Source organism: Halichoeres trimaculatus, unplaced genomic scaffold (genome assembly GCF_033239565.1).
Source record: "Halichoeres trimaculatus isolate MK-OKI-2021-1 unplaced genomic scaffold, fHalTri1.1 fHalTri1_scaffold_17, whole genome shotgun sequence".
Taxonomy (NCBI): Eukaryota; Metazoa; Chordata; class Actinopteri; order Labriformes; family Labridae; genus Halichoeres; species Halichoeres trimaculatus.
In genome coordinates, this window is record NW_027437195.1 from 23667350 (window position 1) to 23685410 (window position 18061).

The 18061-nt window shown below is 37.9% G+C and overlaps 1 protein-coding gene across 1 annotated transcript; it reads right to left on the reverse strand.

Annotated features, from left to right (window-relative positions):
- Window positions 1–1117: 1117 nt before the first annotated feature.
- On the reverse strand, window positions 1118–17739 carry LOC141806796 (uncharacterized). Its single transcript, XM_074692475.1, has 11 exons — window positions 17535–17739; window positions 15819–15884; window positions 15387–15685; window positions 11964–12143; window positions 9388–9391; window positions 8962–9240; window positions 4667–4735; window positions 1772–2143; window positions 1661–1672; window positions 1403–1509; window positions 1118–1215 (listed from the first exon to the last, which is right to left on the reverse strand). Exons 1-11 carry the CDS (start codon window positions 17737–17739, stop codon window positions 1189–1191), a joined length of 1620 nt encoding a protein of 539 aa, XP_074548576.1. The 3' UTR covers window positions 1118–1188.
- Window positions 17740–18061: the final 322 nt, after the last annotated feature.

The following is an 18061-nucleotide window of genomic DNA, read 5'->3' on the forward strand; positions in this document are numbered from 1 at the left end:
TGACCACATCCTCTCCTCTGCAGCTCTCGCACCTCGCTCCCTCTGCCTCTGCAGCAGCAGCAGCCGCTCAGAGGAAACGACGCTCACTTCCTGTCCTCATGTGTCACACTCACAGTCTCACATTCATTCTTCCTAACTCTGTCTGAATCAACTGAATAAGTCCTGCATTTGTGCCAGGAAAAATAACTGTCATAACTTTCTGAACAGAAAACAGTTTGTTGATGCAAAACTTACTAGTTTGTACTGGAAACGTGTGTTTAGTTTGTCCTGAGCTGACGTTTTGAGCACCATGTGGGTGAGAAACAAAAGGTTTCTGAGAAAAGATTCAAATAAACTAGAAGCTAAAAATACCTCAAACTGTGGAAAATATGATGTTCTGTTGAGGAAGAGGTGTGGGGGGAGATTGTATCTTAACTGCATCAATTATTGCAGCAATAACTCCTTGTATGAGCTTACTTTGTAAAACCTTGAAATCAATGCTAATGTCATCTTTTATGATTTGTAGATCTGACTTCTTTTTTTTTAGAGAAGAATACCCAAGTCAGCAAAAATAAAAGTCTCAAATAAAACATTTTTTCTGTAGTATTAAATCCATTTTGCAAGGGATAGATAGTGATTTTATAGCTAACTCTTTCTTTGTCGAGAAGGAAGCTAAAACAGTAAATTTAGTTCTACAGATCTATGTGTCAGCATCAATTCAATTTCAACTAAGCACCCAGAGTAAAAAGAGTCAAAGGAAAACTCAAATAATGATCAAATAGATCCTCTTATGTGCTTTTATTATGAAGAAAAATGAAAAAAAAAGAAATATTAACTGGTATTAACTGGTTAACAGATAGATGGATAGATGAACCTTTATTGTCCCAAAAAAGGGAAATTTGTTTCCACAGCTTGCCATGTCATCTCATGATCACACTGAACACAAACAGAACAATGGACAATCACAAACAAAAACAGATCAAGACAGCACTTATCATTGCCTGGCAAGTAGGTTAAGTCAGAATGGTAGATTGTTCAGTGCAGCAACAGCAGGATTAATAAATGTTTAGAAAGCAATGAAGCAGTGAAATCTAAAGAAGCAGTATTTACACCATCACATCATCAAGCTGCTCATATTTTCCTCTAATGTTTGATTTTCTCTGAACTGATATGTATAGGCGTGGTCCTCCACAGGCGTTCGTTCAGCTCTCACTTCTTCTCTTTTCCAGCTGAAGACTGAAAAAGACAGAAAACGCACACCGTCTTTTTTTTTACAGATGTTTACTGAGGTTTAGAGACAGATGATACAGAATGTAGGAAGTGGAAATGTCCTGCATGGTTTTGCCCACAGCTATAACTAAGAGACGGTAAAAACAGGACAGGACAGTCATCAAATAAGTGACGGAGTGATGTAAAAACAAACCTGAAGCTTGAGCAGCAGCAAAGTCACAAAGGCTCCAAAGAAACAGCTCTTGATGATGATGACAGTGTAGGAGATTTTGGCGGTCTGCGTGATCTTCAGGTACTTCTCTGCAGAAAGTTCAGAAAAGAGAAAAACATCCAGTTTAGATCAGCAGCTATTTTTGGTTTTACTCTGCACATAGTGAGAGGATCTTTACTGTGAGCTCTGTGAAAATTAAAGGTGCCGACCTCAGATTCACTGAGGCGAAAAGAAACTCACCTCTGGCTTTATCTGCAGAGGAAAAAGAAGAGGATAAAACCTGAATGTTAGCATGATTTTCTGGCAGAGAAGATTTAAATAAGATTATTTCTGTAGTTACTGTGAACAAACCTTCTTCTCCAGTGACTGAATCAGATACATTAATCCATCTTGTTATATTGTAGAAGCTGACAATGCAGGTGAAATTATTCCCTGGTTTGTACCACTGGTTAGCAGTGACCCTCAGCCTGCTGCTGATCTTGTAGTAGTCTCCATCTCGCTTGGCTATGCTGTCAGTGGACACCATACCTGATGGGGGTTCACCATCATTGATGGTCCAGCTGATTTTAACATGGTCAGGGTAGAATTCATTGGCCACGCAGATGATTGTCTTCTTCTCTGTCTTCTTCTTCCCTGTCTTTTTCTTCTCTTTTTGGTCTTCACACTCTTTTGGAGAGGGACGAAAAACTTTGACTGTTGGTTCAGTGACTGTACAGTTTTTTTCTGCAAAGACAAGAGATACCAAAACAAAATAGTAAAAAAAAAAACATTATCTACTCAAATTTCTTCAAAGACAGATGTAAAGCTACAGACATTCAACATAACTCTGATCTTCATGCCTTTAAAGCAGAATCAGGACATGACCATCAGGGCAGAGAAGTTTTTTTCACACGTGACATAAAAAACAAACTAAACATGGTCACCAGAGGTTAATCAATAGAACATTAAAGCTGTATCATTATGACACGTTTTGATGCTAATTTTACCCAAACCACCGCTTCTTTCAGCTGATTAACCTTCAGTTCACTGCTGAGATCTTACCCAACACCGTGAGTCTGGTTCCCTCTCCGAAGTAAGCAGGATAGTTTCCTGAGCACACCACGAAGCTGTGAGCACAAAACTCAGCACCTCTGCACACCTAATGAAGCTTTAATGTTTTCTTTGCGGTTGAATTTAAGGTGATTTTTTTCCTTTTCCAGAACAAATTAATTATGAGTTACAACTGACCTGTATGGACAAATCCTACTGTAAACACCCTGAATGTTTATTATATACAGTATGAATGACTTTAAAGAAATTAAGAGTCTTATTTTAGATTTCTGATCAGCTCATTTTGCCCATGAGGAATTGACTTTCTTCTTATACAACCATTTACAGTGATCCCGATTGTATTTTTATCTCAATCATTTGATATTTTCTCGAAGTTTTCACCTATTTCCTTCACTTTTTTAAACACTCTTGGTAAAGAAATTATTTTAACGTGAGTTTATAACCCTGGAATACAGAAAAGTGAAGTCAGTTTTTTTCCCCTGTGTGCTCCAGATCTGTAGTTTTCTTCTGAATTTTTCAAAACCACACATCAAACACTAAAAAAAATTCTGGACTTGTTTTCTCTGTAGATTAAGGGTGAAAACAAACATCTCGCAGATGATTTAAAATCCTTTTCTTACCCAGCACGGTGAGTTTGGTGCCACTGCCAAAGAAAGCAGGATCATAGTTGTTCACACTGATACGAGGCTGCAGAAAAATCCTCGCTACCTCTCAGCAGCGACACCAAACTCCCTCTCTGTTTTTAAATTTATGCTCTTAACTGTGTCCATAAACCTCCAGAAGAAGAAATGATTTCTCACAATACAACTACAGAGTTTTACTTTTTAAGGACAGGATATAAATGTTGTTTTTTGAGCTAATCAGAAGAGAATTTAACGCTGCATGAATCAAAACATTTTCAACCCTACCTTTTGATTAGTTCTGTTGAGAAATTTAAACTTGTCTTACCTAAAACAGTGAGTTTAGTCCCTGCTCCAAAGTAAGCCTCTCTGTTATCGCTCACAGTGTTTCATCGAGCTGATGAGAAGTCACTGTGAGAGGAATAATCCGGGCTCAGAGCCAAATGTTTTATCGATACTCTACTTTGACTGCACAGCTCACGAAACGCTAAACTCTACACTCTGCTTCAACCTTTTTAACACTTTGACTTTAGAAAAATTTGTTAATGAACATAACATTGAAACAGATAAAGTATCTTTATGCTGTTTACATTTTTAATGAGAAAAAGATATATGAGACAAAGAAAAACAGTGTGTCGGGGGAATCTGGAGTCTTTTTCTTACCTAAAACGGTGAGTTTAGTCCCAGCTCCAAAATAAGCCTCCGTGAGGGAGCACAGAGACTTTCTACTGTGACAAAAACTCTTCCTGACTTCTCTTTTTTTCTGTGCAGCTTAGAAATGATTCAAACATCATCTCTGTTTGCCATATAAAGATTTTAAAGCTCCCTAGTTCCTCCAAAAGTCTAATCTATCTCCACTAGACTTCACTTAAACATTGGTTTCACTCATTTTAACTTTTTTTATAATGATTATTTAGACTTTAAACTGATGCAATTAAAGTGTGTTAATAGATGTTTCAGGGTACGTGAAGCCTCAGCAGAGTCAGGAACATTTTACAGAAAACCCACCTGAGCTTTTTTTTACAAAAATGTAAATATTTTCTTACCTAAAACAGTTAACTTTGTTCCTCCACCGAAGTAAGCTTCATAACCACCAGAGTCACAGTGAGCTTCATCTGTGCTCAAAACATCACTCTGCTCCACTTTGATTCTTTATGTTTTACATACTTTTACATTTCTGGGTTTTTTTTTCAGCAACTTCCTTTTTTGAAACATTCTCTTTCTTTAAATTCAGATTAAACTTTTGCTGCACTAACGTTTTACAAGCTGAATGTAAAGCAAAACCTTTTCCTCTACAACAAACCTGCTTATTCCTCTTTCTTGTCTCTTACAGGTGAAGTTATCAGAAAAATTATACATCGTTTGCTCAGTCTTTTACTCACCGAGAACAGTCAGTTTAGTTCCAGGGCCGAAATAAGCTTCATACTGACACAGTGCTGAAGCTGAGTGTCAAAAAGCCTGAGCTCAACCTGAACTCTAACAAGTTTGTGGAAAAATTCCTCTTTTCTAAAAAGTCCTAAACTTACTTTCTGCAGGAACAATCACAAACTTTTTAATATAACAAACAAACTCTTACCTAAAACAGTTAACTTTGTTCCTCCACCAAAGTAAGCCTCTGAAGCACCAGAGTCACAGTGAGCTTCATCTGTGCTCAAAACACACTGCTGACTTTAAAGGTCTCTGTCAGTTTTATACAAAGTGATTGTTTCATAGATTCAAGTCTAGTTTTCATGTAGGTGCATAGATTTCCTCCAAAAAACAGATCTACTGCTATTAACTTTGTTTCTTTGTAGAGATAAATTTATCATAAACTTAAAGCGACCTTTCACTCACCGAGAACAGTCAGTTTAGTTCCAGGACCGAAGTATGCTTCGTAATTCACACAGCGCTCGAGCCTCATGTCAAAAAGCTCTGAGATGAGCTTAACTGACCATATAACTAAAATTTTAATTATTCTTGCTGCAGTTTTCAAGGCTTAAATTTGTTCTTGTGAAATATATTTGACTCACCTAAAACAGTTAGTTTGGTTCCTGGTCCGAAGTACGCTTCGTTGGCATTGTCACAGTGCAGAAACACTGAGCATCAAACTCTCCTGACTTTCTCTAACAGACTCACCTTAAGGAAGCTTTTACCAAAATTTCTATTTTCACCGTGACTCTATAGAACTCTTGAATCTATTTAAAACTGTTAAGAGCTAAAACATTTACCTAAAACAGTCAGTTTGGTTCCTGGTCCAAAGTACGCTTCGTTGCCACTGTCACAGTGAAGAAACTCCAGGCATTAAACTCCTCTGACTTTCTCTAACAGACTCACCTTTAGTAAGTTTTTGCTCATGTTTATATTCACACTAAGACTCAACAGCATTTTTAAATCACTAAAATATAGAAAAGAGTTGAATTTTTTACCTAAAACAGTCAGTTTGGTTCCAGGTCCAAAGTACGCTTCAGAGTTCGTGTCACAGTGAAGAAACACTGGGCATCAAACTCTCCTCTCTTTCTTCATCATGACTATCTTTAGAGATATTTAAATTATGTTTATATCTATTCTTTGAATTCCAGGAAATGTAACATCTATATAAAAAAAGAAAGAGCTGAAAAATTTACCTAAAACAGTCAGTTTGGTTCCCGGCCCAAAATACGCTTCATTGTTGTTCACAGTGCAAAAACTCTGAGCATTAAACTCTTTTCTTTCTCTCTTTAACTACCAATTCTGTGAACTTTTGAGTGTGATTTCTATCTAAACAGGGACTTTAAAAAAGATCAAAATACAGTAAGAAAGTGAGATATTTACCTAAAACAGTCAGTTTGGTTCCTGGTCCAAAGAAAGCAGGCTTGTCATAGCTCACAGTGCAGAAACACTGAGCATCAAACTTTTCTCTCTTTCTCTACAATGTTCATTTCTATGAGCTTTTAACTCTGATTCCTGCTTACCCTTGGACTAAATCGTGTGTGAAATGGATCTAAATACAGTAATAAAGTGAGATATTTACCTAAAACAGTCAGTTTGGTTCCTGGTCCAAAGAAAGCAGGCTGAGTGCTGCTCACAGTGTCTCCGTTTAGCTCAATATTTCAGAGTTTTCCCAGCTTCAGCTTTTCTTTCCCTCTCACACCAACATTTGACTGTTTTCACTTTGTTTTACTTCATTAACTTCACAAAAGTTGAAACTTACCCAGAACTGTGAGTTTGGTTCCCTTTTCCAAAGTAAGCTTCAGTTCCAGTGTCACACTGAAAGTCTCCTTCACCAAAAAGTCTGCTCACTTTGCAGAATCTGTGTGTTTAGACTGAGTGATAATCCAGAGGATGAGGAAGGTTAAAGGATGAAGGATGAGCTTCATGATGATCACATTAGTTTTCTGTTTGTAAGGAGGAGAAACAGAAGCTTCCAGATGATTCACTTCTGGACCAAAAGTCGTGTAAAAACACTTTTTTTCTGCAGGTTTTTCTGCACATAAAGAAAGAGTCACTGCTGAAGTGCTGTCTCTTCCTGTTCAGCTTCATATTTCATCTTTTTCTGCTCTCCTGGCATCAGGCAGCAGCCTGCACACTGTGTTTCAATGGGAGGAGGTTTTTGTACGGCGGCTCTATGGGAATGTATCACCGTGGCCCCCTGTCCCCACGGTGAAAAAGCATCAGACAAAAACCTGCAGCGAGTTTGTTTCTCTGCTGCTCCGTATCTCAGCCTCCATCTCGGTGAGGCTGAGGGTGCAGCTGTGCAGCTCGGCTCCAACACTACGACACGGATCACTGCTGCTATTTCTGTGACAGCTAAGAAAAGAAGGAGGAAGGAAGAGAGGAGACTGATGTGTGTTTGTCACTCATCAGAGGGAGGGTCGAGTCTGCTGGTCACACCTCTTCATCCAGACACACACACACACATAAGGGAGGGAGACATATATAAGAGAACAGTCACTGCTTCATGTCTCATTAGGAAAACTTAGTAAAGTTAAAGGCTAAACTCTGCAGGAGCATCCATTACTGCTAAGTGTCATTCAGCTCACACAACCCCACTTCAAAAACTGTCACATTTCCATTGTCTTTGAGCTCTTAGTTTGATTTTACTTTTATGCTTTTCTTATTATTAAAAAGCAGGAAGGCGGGTCCTTAAAGCACTGGTTTAAGAAGACGCAGTGTTGTAATTTTTACTGTTATCGTTGAGATGGATACTTATGGGAGAAGAGAAACAGATGCTGTTTTCCAAACTGTTTGCTACCTACTATGAATGTAGAATGCAGTATGTACTGTATACTACATCCTGCTTTTGAATGACAAAACAGGTGATGTGAATCATGCACCAATAATCAAAACAGAAATAAGGATGAGTTAGCCAGGTCTCAAACCCTCTGGTCCATCATGAAAATGTGCCAGATTTAACCAGACCAGCAGATGAAATGTAATACTATTTTCAGTATTAACACTTCACTGTAACACCAATTATAATATTCATAATTCAATTAAAATGTTTTCGCCAAATGCCAAAGTTCTGATGGCACTGTATGGTTCACTATATTTAAAAACGTCATTATACTGTTTTTAATTAAGTTATTTCTTTTCATGGCGTCACCTCTGAATAAGGAACAAACTCAGAACCAGTCTCTGTGGAAAAAAAAAATGCTGGTTCAGACACAGAACTAAGCCTGTTTAACCCTGTAAAGCCTAAATTATTTAAAATAATAATAATAATAATAATAATAATAATAATAATAATAATAATAATAATAATAATAATAATAATAATAATGATAAAAAGGAAAGAAAAAAGGCCCAAAAAAATCATTATTATTATTTTATTATTGGAACTGAGATGTTTATTAACCCTAAAAAAAAAAAAAAAAAAGTCAATTTGTTTTTAAAGTTTTTTTCTACCACATCTGTAAAATTGGGCAGTTTCAGCATCTGTTTTACTCCATTTTTTGAGCAAAAAAAAATGCATTCTTTCAATGCAGAAGATACTTATTTTAAAAAACAAGTTATAATTTAGATGTAATTTTCACCATAACCTCTTGAAAGTAAAGTAAGCAATGACATGGTTTTAAATGGCACAGCATCACTGACCTCAATCTGCACCTTTTACTGTAATCCCACATGTTTCCTGTAGAGGTCAGTATGTGTTAACCTTTTGGTTGTCATATTGTATAGCTTTATATTGTCAGGAACCACACAGAATTAAATAAACAGTGAAGTCAAAACTTTTCTCAGAGTGACAGGGATCAGACGCTGCATTAAAGGAGAGTTATGGTGCATCGTGTTCAGTTTTAATGCATCAGTGTTAACACCTGCTGTTTTATCTAATCCATCAACTCTGCGGTCGAAAACTTTGGAGAGGCACTTTAGTTTCATTTTTTATAGAGCTATAGAAATGTTCATGCTGCTTCAGACCTCAGAAAAAGGTTTAATGCTATGATTATTATTTGAACAAGCTCGTGTTTTGCAATCTTTAGCAGATGCATCAGCTGTATAAATCACCTTTTTATTACATTACAGCAATTCTTGATTTTAATGTAAATATTTTTTATCTATCTCTCTGCACCGTCTGACGATGTGTTGTTGCAAAGCACTTTGTGTATATCTGCATGTATACATGTTTCACCTGGATACTTTGTGTATCATACATATCATATTTTGATTTTAAAGTGCACTTACTGTTAAATACTGTCTTGACAGTGTATTTGATGGTCTGTTTAATTTAGCTACTCGTTTTAGATCAAGTCTATCAGCTGTGACGTTGATTAACAGATTTTGAATCAAACCTCTTTATTGAAACCAGTCTTATAATCAAACCACAGCTCCCCTGTCCTGTGAGCCATCTGTGCCACACTCTGCTGTACACTCTGTTATTTGTATGACTGTCTGCTCTGTGTGCATCACTGTGACTGGCAGCACAGAAGTAGGTGCTGCTGTCGTTCAGGAACACATTGGTAATCTGAAGAGGGAAGCTGTTTCCAGCAGCGTTGGGCATGGCCTTGAATCTTCCCTCACTTTTTTCATGCTCTTTGGTGAGGAACTCCACTGTGGCTCCGTGGTGTCTTTGTCGGTACCAGAGCATGGTGTAGCTGCTCATGCTGAACCCTGGACCCAAGCTGCATTCAAAGACCACTGTGAGTCCTGGCTTAAGGATCTGATCTCCAGACTGGTTAACTACAACAGTGAGACCTGCACATGGAGGAAAATGTTAATATTCTATTCCTCGTATCTCATTTCCAAATATGTGACACATACAGCAAAAACAACGGATCCTCTTCCATTTAAGAGCCTCTTTCTTTTCAGTAAATCCAGAATAAGTGAAGGTATAAAACCCACCCGACTGTAAAAGAAAAAACAGATTGAGCACAGTGATAAACATGTTTATCATGATTTGTCCTACAGCTGAATGAAGCAGATCAAGTGAAACTTATACACCTCCTACAGACCATAAAGTCACATGACCATGCTGACACAGCAGTGATGTAAAACTGACTGTTACTCTCATTGCCTGAAAATAGAAAACTGTTCTGTTCACACTAAGGCAGCCAGTACTTTGTGCATACCTTTTATTGCCTTCAGTTGATACAAACTGATCATGTTAACATTAGAGAAACCTGATCAGCGTTTTTTGAGGCCCTTTGGTGGTGTGAAAGGAAATGAGCCAAGATTTAGATTTCTGTTTGTAGTTCGACATCCTTGTGCTCTAGAGTGATGGATAAGAGTCTGTAGACTCCAGTTTGGAAAAGTGGGAAGTTTTTTGTATTTCTTCTTTATATTTATACAGTTTTAAGACAGAATGAAGGCTGTAAAAATAAATAGTGGTATAAGTTGCTGAAATGATTCATTTTCAAAATAACAATATTCTGGTCAATATTTAATATTAAACAACCAACAAGGTGTAAATGTTTTCATTTATTTATTTATATTTTCAACTTATTTTCTATTTTCTTAGTGTATATCTGAGAAAGAACAGACAAACAGATGATTTTTTAAAAAAATTAGATTTATTGTTTTCAACCTAATTTAACCTTGATTCATTTTGTTATTGTATTTTTTTTTTTATTATTTTAAGTCATTGTATCCTGTTCTAATTCACTCTTTTTTGTTTTAACTTGTTTTAATTCATTTTATTTGAACTCATTATATATTATTCTTTAATTTACTTATATTTATTGTATTGTTTTTTTTTTAATTATTATTTTCCTCGTATTTTTAGGACTTCTCTTCTCACATATTGCTTTTAGTTTTTTTTTTTTTTTTTTTTTTTTTTTTTTTTTTTTGTTAGGCACATTTTTAGCAGTTTGAGTTTTGAGTTTCATGCAGTTTTACTAGTGTTAACAATATTATATTAATATTATATTAATTAATATATTCAGGCTTTGAATAAAAAAAAAGAAAAAAAAGGAGGAAGAAAACATTTCGATATAATTTCCGGTGTCCGGGCCTTGTTTACAATTCGTAGAGACTTGTGGCAGTGATGAGCACTGAAGGAACGTGATTGGTCAAACTGACGCAGCTTTCGACGACTGGAAACCCCGCCCACTTTTTAACGTTCTAATTTCAAAGAGTGCTAATTCGGCAGCGAAAACCTAGATGAATGCAAAAAAATGTGAAGGAATTCATCGTAGTTGTGTGTATTTGGTGTATTTTAACCAGATACATGTATTTCAACCAAAAACATGGCGGTCAAACATTTACCTACCCTCATATCATGGCAGAACTCTGGAAATCTCGTCTTCGTGAGGCGAGAAAATGCTGCTTTGGTTCCTAAGGTATGCCCGCTTCTTGTGCTAATATAGTCGCCGTATTTATTGACTACTGAAGTTTTCTGATGCTGAATATCCTAAGTGCTTTTAAGACTGTAGCTGGGATGTTACCATAGGTTATCACAGTTGCATTTTTTTTTTCACGTGTGATTTTATCATTTAGTTACGCGAGGTGTCTCTGACAATGGAGTGCTTGTACAAGGTTAACTGTGTAGCTTGTGCTTGCTTGGCTGCATGGAGAGGTCACTTTTTAATAAATTGTGTTGTTAAATTTTTTTTATTTAGTTTAAATGTAGAAAGCTCTATGAATGCAAAGTTGGAGGATTTAAGTACTATGTGGTCTAAATCTGTATGGAAGCCCTTAAAGGCCAGGATTTTTATAGTTTATTTTCTCGGTTTCCCTGAGATAACTGATTAATTTCTGTTTTATTTTTTTTATTTTTATTTTTTTGACAAATTTTGACCCAAACACTGTATTCTGTATCCTGTATTTTGAACCATTTTGTGCACTGTTTTTTTTTCCTTTTCTGCTCTGTTCTGCTCCTTAATCTAGTTTGCATCCTCACAACCTGTCTGATAATGTTTTTATTTGAACTGAGCAAGTCAGTATGCAATGGGCATCATTGTTTTTTTTCTGTCTTTTTTTTTTGTTAAGCAAATACCAGATTTTTATGAGAAACACTGGTTACACCAACTGGCCACATTTTACCCTTTCACCCTCTACCCTATGTATGCCCTTTATTCAAAATCCTCAAAAATCATTGTTATATCATTTTGTCTATGGTATATTTTTAATCATATTTGCTAAATTGATTGGTTGGGCAACTTTTTTTAGTAAAGTATATTAGTAAATGTGCATTTTTAACAAACGAGTAACAAATATACAACTTCAGCTGCCTGTAGTGAAATGATAATCTTCAAGGGGAGTAGAATACCTTATTTTAAATTGATTGATTTATTTAACCATTTTTCAACAGGATTTAAGGTAACTATTTATCACGTTGATGAGAAACTCATCTTTCAAATGTAATACGTTCAGCTTTTTAGGGTTGAGGAAATACCGTATTTGAGTCTTTATGAATCTTGAGAATAACAGAGAGAAAAGAGACAGGTTTTTAGAGAGGGGGTGCCATTAAACCACATCACTGTGTTGCTGGCGGCGCAGAAATACACAGCAGAGTCTGACGGAGTCACACTCTGGATAGTCAGACCTCCATTTTTGACGTTTGTTCTTGTGATCTTAAACCTATTTTCAAACTCCTTCTCATACTCGGGGTTACTGTTGATGTAGCTGTATCCGATCAGATTCATCAGGCCATTTGTTTGCTGGTACCAGAGCATCACATTTAGATCTTCACCTTGGTAACTGCATTTAAACTCTACCTCTGTCTTTTCATTCACTATCTGCGGCTCAAACTGGGTAAATGTCACTTTTGTAGATTGAGCTGAGGAAGAAAAATAAAAAAAATAGTTTAGTGCTTTTTTGTAAAAAACAAATCAGAAAAATTCACATTTCTAGCTCTTTACAGATAAAACAGAAAAAACATTTGTTACCATCATTACATAGTGGCAGGATAAGAAGAAGTCCGATCACAGCTGGAGACATCCTCAACGCTGCCTTGTCTGCGTGTGAGTCATTAACAGGAAAAAGCAGAAGGTTTTCAGAGAGGGAGTGTCATTAAACCACATCACTGTGTTACTGGCGGCGCAGAAATACACAGCAGAGTCTGATGAAGTCACACCGTCAATTGTCAGACCTCCATTTTTCATGTCTGCTCTTGTAATCTTAAACCTATTTTCATACTCTTTCTCATGCACAGGGTCATTTCCCTGGTAGCTGTACCCGATCAAATTCATCAGGCCACCCTGTGTTTGCTGATACCAGAGCATCACATAAAGATCTCCATTATTGTGGCTGCAGGTAAAAGTAAGAGCAGTATTTTCATTCACTATCTTTGGATCAGACTGGTTAAATGTCACACTTGAGGATCGATCTGTGGAAAAAAAAAGACAACACATTTAAGAACGTAACAAAAAAACAAAGCAGAAATAACACAAATTATGCTTCACTTCGGATTATTCATTATTACATGGAAGCAGGATGAGTAGAAATCCGATCACAGCTGGAGACATCCTCAACGCTGCTTCTTCTGCGTGTGAGACATTAACAGGAGAGAGCAGAAGGTTTTTAGAGAGGGAGTGTCATCAAACCACATCACTGTGTTACTGGCGGCGCAGAAATACACAGCAGAGTGCGACGGCTTTGCTGTTTTTATAACCAATGTTCCATTCAGTTGTGTGGCTCTTTTCAGCTCAAATTCTTCTCTAAACCCATCCTCAGTGGTTGGGGAGTCTTTATATCCAGAGGCAATGAGGGCCAGAGATGTGTCGTCCCTTCTCTGCTGGTACCAGAGCATTAAAATAAGAGAAGAGTCATGATGTTGACAGGGGATCTGGACCTCGGTATTCTCCTTCACTATCTGTGGAGGAGACGGGTCGAATTTGACAGCTGCAGAGCTCACCAGACCTGTGAAGAGAGCAGATTTAGGTGAATGTATTACTGACACGTCACACACAGAGATCACACTTATGTTAAACCAGCTTTCTGAGCATTTTCTACTTCAGTTACAAATAGTTTTGGGTGTTTTGAAATTGAAATGTTGGTATCTCACATAAAAACAAAAGGAAGAGACGACCAAACATGTTCATAAGTGGAGACATTGCTGAGCAGTGAAGAAGGAAAGCTGTTCCCTCTCAGAGTAAAGAGGGAGGCGTCTGTGTGATTCAGCTCATCACAGATTTCTCCTTATAAAAGCAGCATGCATGTGCTGTGCCTCCACCTGTTGGCAGGATTAATTCAAAACAATGATTTGAACAACTACAGGAAATCGAAAGCAAATACTGGTACACACTTTTGATGCATGATTATATTAAATTTTAGGTAATGAAGACATATGTAAAACTCCACTTGATTGTTTTAGTGGGGTGTTAGAGGCTGTGCCAAAACGACTTTCCATAAGTCAAAAAAGTCCCTGAAAGTTGTAGCAGTGCTCTCTGTGTCTCATTGTGCTGACTCTGATGAGGTTGTGCTTTATGTAAACAGATGCTTCACGATGACGTAGGCGGGTCATGCCCACTTAAGTCTGGTTCATATTGGAGTAGTGTGACCGCTGGCCGATCCCCAGCTAGGGAGCAGCGCTGTGGGGGGGCAATTGTGCTAAAGCATGGCGCAGTTTATATGGCCAGTGTGACCGCACCCTGTTTTTTAAGGGAGACCTGGCCAAGACAGGTAGCAGCAAAAAAACTAATTTACAGACAGGAAAACACAAATATAGACAAAGCACAGTCAATAAAACACAAGATAATGGATTAAAATCATGGAAACAACTTTTCAAACAAGGAGCTAAAACACTGGCATCGTATAGAACCAGCCTCCCTGTCTTTTATTTTAGATTAAAAAACCATTCAAGGACTTCAGCTCCTTGAGCTTTAAGTCGTTCTGCAACTGATTCCAAGCTGAGGGCAGAGCACCCAAAGGCCCTTTTCCCTGTTACAGTCGGAGCATTTGTGACAGAAAGCATAATGAGGTCCTGAGAACACTGAGAGTACTGTCCGGTACTTTTCTGCATGATAAAAACACATAAATAGTGAGGCAGCAGACCAAGTGCCTCATAGATAAAAATGTACCAATGTCTGAGCCTCCGAGTCGCCAAAGCAGGTCATTCAACCCGAAGGTACAGCTCAAAATGGTGGGTCAGAGGTTTACAGTTTGTTATGAACCTCAAAGAGGCATAGTTGGCAGTATCCCTCATATGGAGGCACTGTGCAGGAGCAAGCATTTACAAAAGGTCTCCATAATCTAAAACAGATAAAAAGGTTGCAGCAATAAAACACTTTTTTACAAAAAAGGCATTGTGCAGACTAAATAATCCATCATTTAAAATAACGTATTTATAAATACTATTCCTCAGAATCTGCATTTAGTGGATTTTTTTCTGAAGAAATTGAATCCATTGATGGCAAGCTATGCAGTGGGTAAGTCTAAAGTTTAGTTGTTGTTTTTTTCTGCTGAAAAGATTTCTTGGATTTATTTTGCAGTAATGGTGGACTCTTGCGCTATACTGGCAAAAAGAAAAAGGACAGAAGGACAGAGATAACAACAAAGATAACATATCAAATGTTGAAAACTGCAATTTTTTGTTGTTTATTAAAAAAAAAAATCTATCCTCTGAATTCGATGACATGACAGGTTTGGGCTCTCAGGGGCAAAGATGTAAAGGCGTTGACCCAAAAGACACAAATACTTTATCAATTATAGATATAAGAAACAAATTATTTACCTGGCAAAATTCTTTCTGAAATGCAGAAATTTAAAAACTGTATCCTCTATCTTTGTTGACCCAAGCATGTGTAAAAGTGGGGCCTGTATTATGAGCAGAATGAACAGAAGTGTTTCAGGAGTCCCTGGTTCCAGCTCCCCTCCTTGTGGTTTCTAAAGAGTCAGGTATCAGAACAATCAGCCTTTCCTGCTGCATGTTTTTGTCACAGTCTTGAGTTCTGCCACAGCACTGTGTAAGCTGCACACAGATACACAGCCTCGTCTTTTTCCTGAACATCCAAAATCCGTAGAGACCAGTGCTTTTCTTCCAGCCTCACCACCGGGTAACCAGAATCGAAGCCCTCTTCATATCTTGGAAAGCCGGCTACTAACATTGACATTAACTGTATACCTCCCCCTCTCGGCTGCTTGTACCAGTACAGATATTCATAATCTGTGTTATTCTGGAAGCACTCTATTTCTACTGAACCGCCGGTAGAGTTAAAGATGTTTTCAGGCCACTGCGTGATGAGGACAGACAGAGAAACATCTGAAACAGAGAAAACAACATTAACGTTCATGTGTGAGAACTTTAAAAATACAGGTTCAGTGATTGAAAGCCAGTGAGACAACGCTTTCTTGAGTCTCTTTGATTTTTGAATCAGGACTGATGGAAACTTCACCTGCAGCCCAGAGCAGACAGAAAGTCAGGGCTGTGCTGCTGAGGCTCATTCTGAAGACCAGATGAACTGAAAGACAGGGATTGAACACTTGACATATATAGGGAGGAAATGACATCAGAGTCTCGTCAAGGTGGTGACTTACAAGAGTGACAAACAGCACTCCACCTTAAACTGAAAAGTTGTATCTTTCCCCTGAGCCAAGGGTTTAAAGTCAAGGAGAGCAAACTGCAGATTGTAACTTGATCTAGAAAAGGGAGGTTGAGTTGTATTTAGCCTGTGTCAGGATCTGGATTCAGTGTTGCCAACTCAGCAAGGAAAGTAGCTATTGGCTTTCCTAGAAGTCACTAAATGACGTCTTTGCCTAATGTAGTTGATATTCCATTTGCATGTAATTGTCATGGATGCTGTAGGAGGGGAATAAAATCATGGGAGAGACGGAAAGTGGGTAAAAACCATTGTATATGAGTTTAGAACTACAAGTGAACTTTCTTCTGTTGCTTATTTTTTCTTTTTTAATGTTAAAGTGTCAACCCTCCTCCTGTATCGGGGCTTGAGACCGGCAAAAGTGACCCAAAAGAGACAAACACATGCGCTGTTCATTTGCTTGCAGTTGCCTGCTCTGGCTGCAGCTGAAAGGGACTGCTGTGATCGAGGAGGACTCGTCTGCCTGTGAGTGATTTGGATAAGGAAGGGGCCTATAGCAACACCCACTGCCCAATGAGAAGGATAAGATCAATATGTGCTTTCACGTCTGGGTGTCCAAACTCATGAAAAGTTGCTAGATTTGTCGCTAGTTTCTTATCCTGCATTGTAAATCAACTTAAAGCAGCAATTTTTCCATTTCTGCATCATTTCATAACTTCAATTTATTCTTGTGTCCTCAGTTGTGTTTTTTTGAACTCTTGATGTTCGTAAGACACATTTTAATATCATGATAAATACATTTATTTAAACCCATCAGCTGTAAGAGTTTCCGCAGAATGTAAAGAATTTCACCTGTAGTAGTCTATGCACAGTCCAGACGTTAGGAGGTGTACTTTGGTTTTGTTTTTGACCTTGACAGAAAATGTAAATGTAGACATTAGGGGTGCACCATCACAATTTTCTGTTTTTTTTTCTTCTTTTTTTTATAACTGACAACATAAATCTTCAATGTACCAATCTTATTTTATTGAAAATCTGTGAAACAATAAAATTTTTACGTTCAACTTAAACAACCAATAAAGTTCCCAGAGTTTTAGGTCTCAGAGCGAAAAGCTACAATGGCTTGCTGTTAGACCATCCCGGAGGTATATAGGATCAGTTTCATATGTAAGGATGGACCGATCACCGTTTACAGATCACCCATCCCCCAAAATTAAGGAAATCGGCACCGATCTTTGGCTGACAAATCGATCGGTGCATGTCTGGTAGACATCATATAACACATGATTCATTTCGGTTCCATAGTTAATACATTGTAGGATGAAAGCTGGGGGCTGGATGAAAATGTACCTCGGGCTACACTTGGCCTTGGCCTGACTTTGGACGTGCTAAGAAGAGTAATCCCTTTAGAACATCCCAGCATATTTTACAGATAAGAGAAGACCGAAGGGTTTCTAATGACAAACTGTCACTTCCTCTTTCATCCACAGTTCAGGTTTGAGGCAGGTGTGTGTCTGACTCTGCTGCTCTGTTTTTGTACAGGAGCTAAAGGAGATGAAGCACTGTGCTGACTGGCTGCACAGAAGTACTCTGCGCTGTCATTTGAGTTTACTCTAGAGATCACAAGCTGAGCGTGGCCCTTTGAATGACCTGTGATGTTAAAACGGGCCTCAAACTTCTTCTCCAGGCTTGGGTTTTCATAATGAAGCTGTCCAATCAGCTCCATGGTCCTCTGGTCGCCTCCTGCTGTTGCTGACTTGTGCTGGTACCAAAGCATGTAGGGATAGCCGTTGTCTCCATGGTAACATGTAAGCTGGGTTTCTCCTTGTTCGGGTTTTACCAGCTGATGAGAAGGTAATTGTTGGATCGTCAACGATAACGCAACATCTAGAGAAACAGAATAAAAACTTGAAGAAGGCCATGCAGGGAAGTTGATGCTGTGATGAATTTAACACACGTGGCTGTTACCTGTGAGCAAAGAGAGAAAAAGCAGCAAAATGAGAGACATTTCAAACAGAGATGAGTAAAACTTGTAGTCTGAAGTAATTTGCTCTAACCAACAGAGACAAAGGCGTCTGTTTCTCAGGGTTTCATCCTGT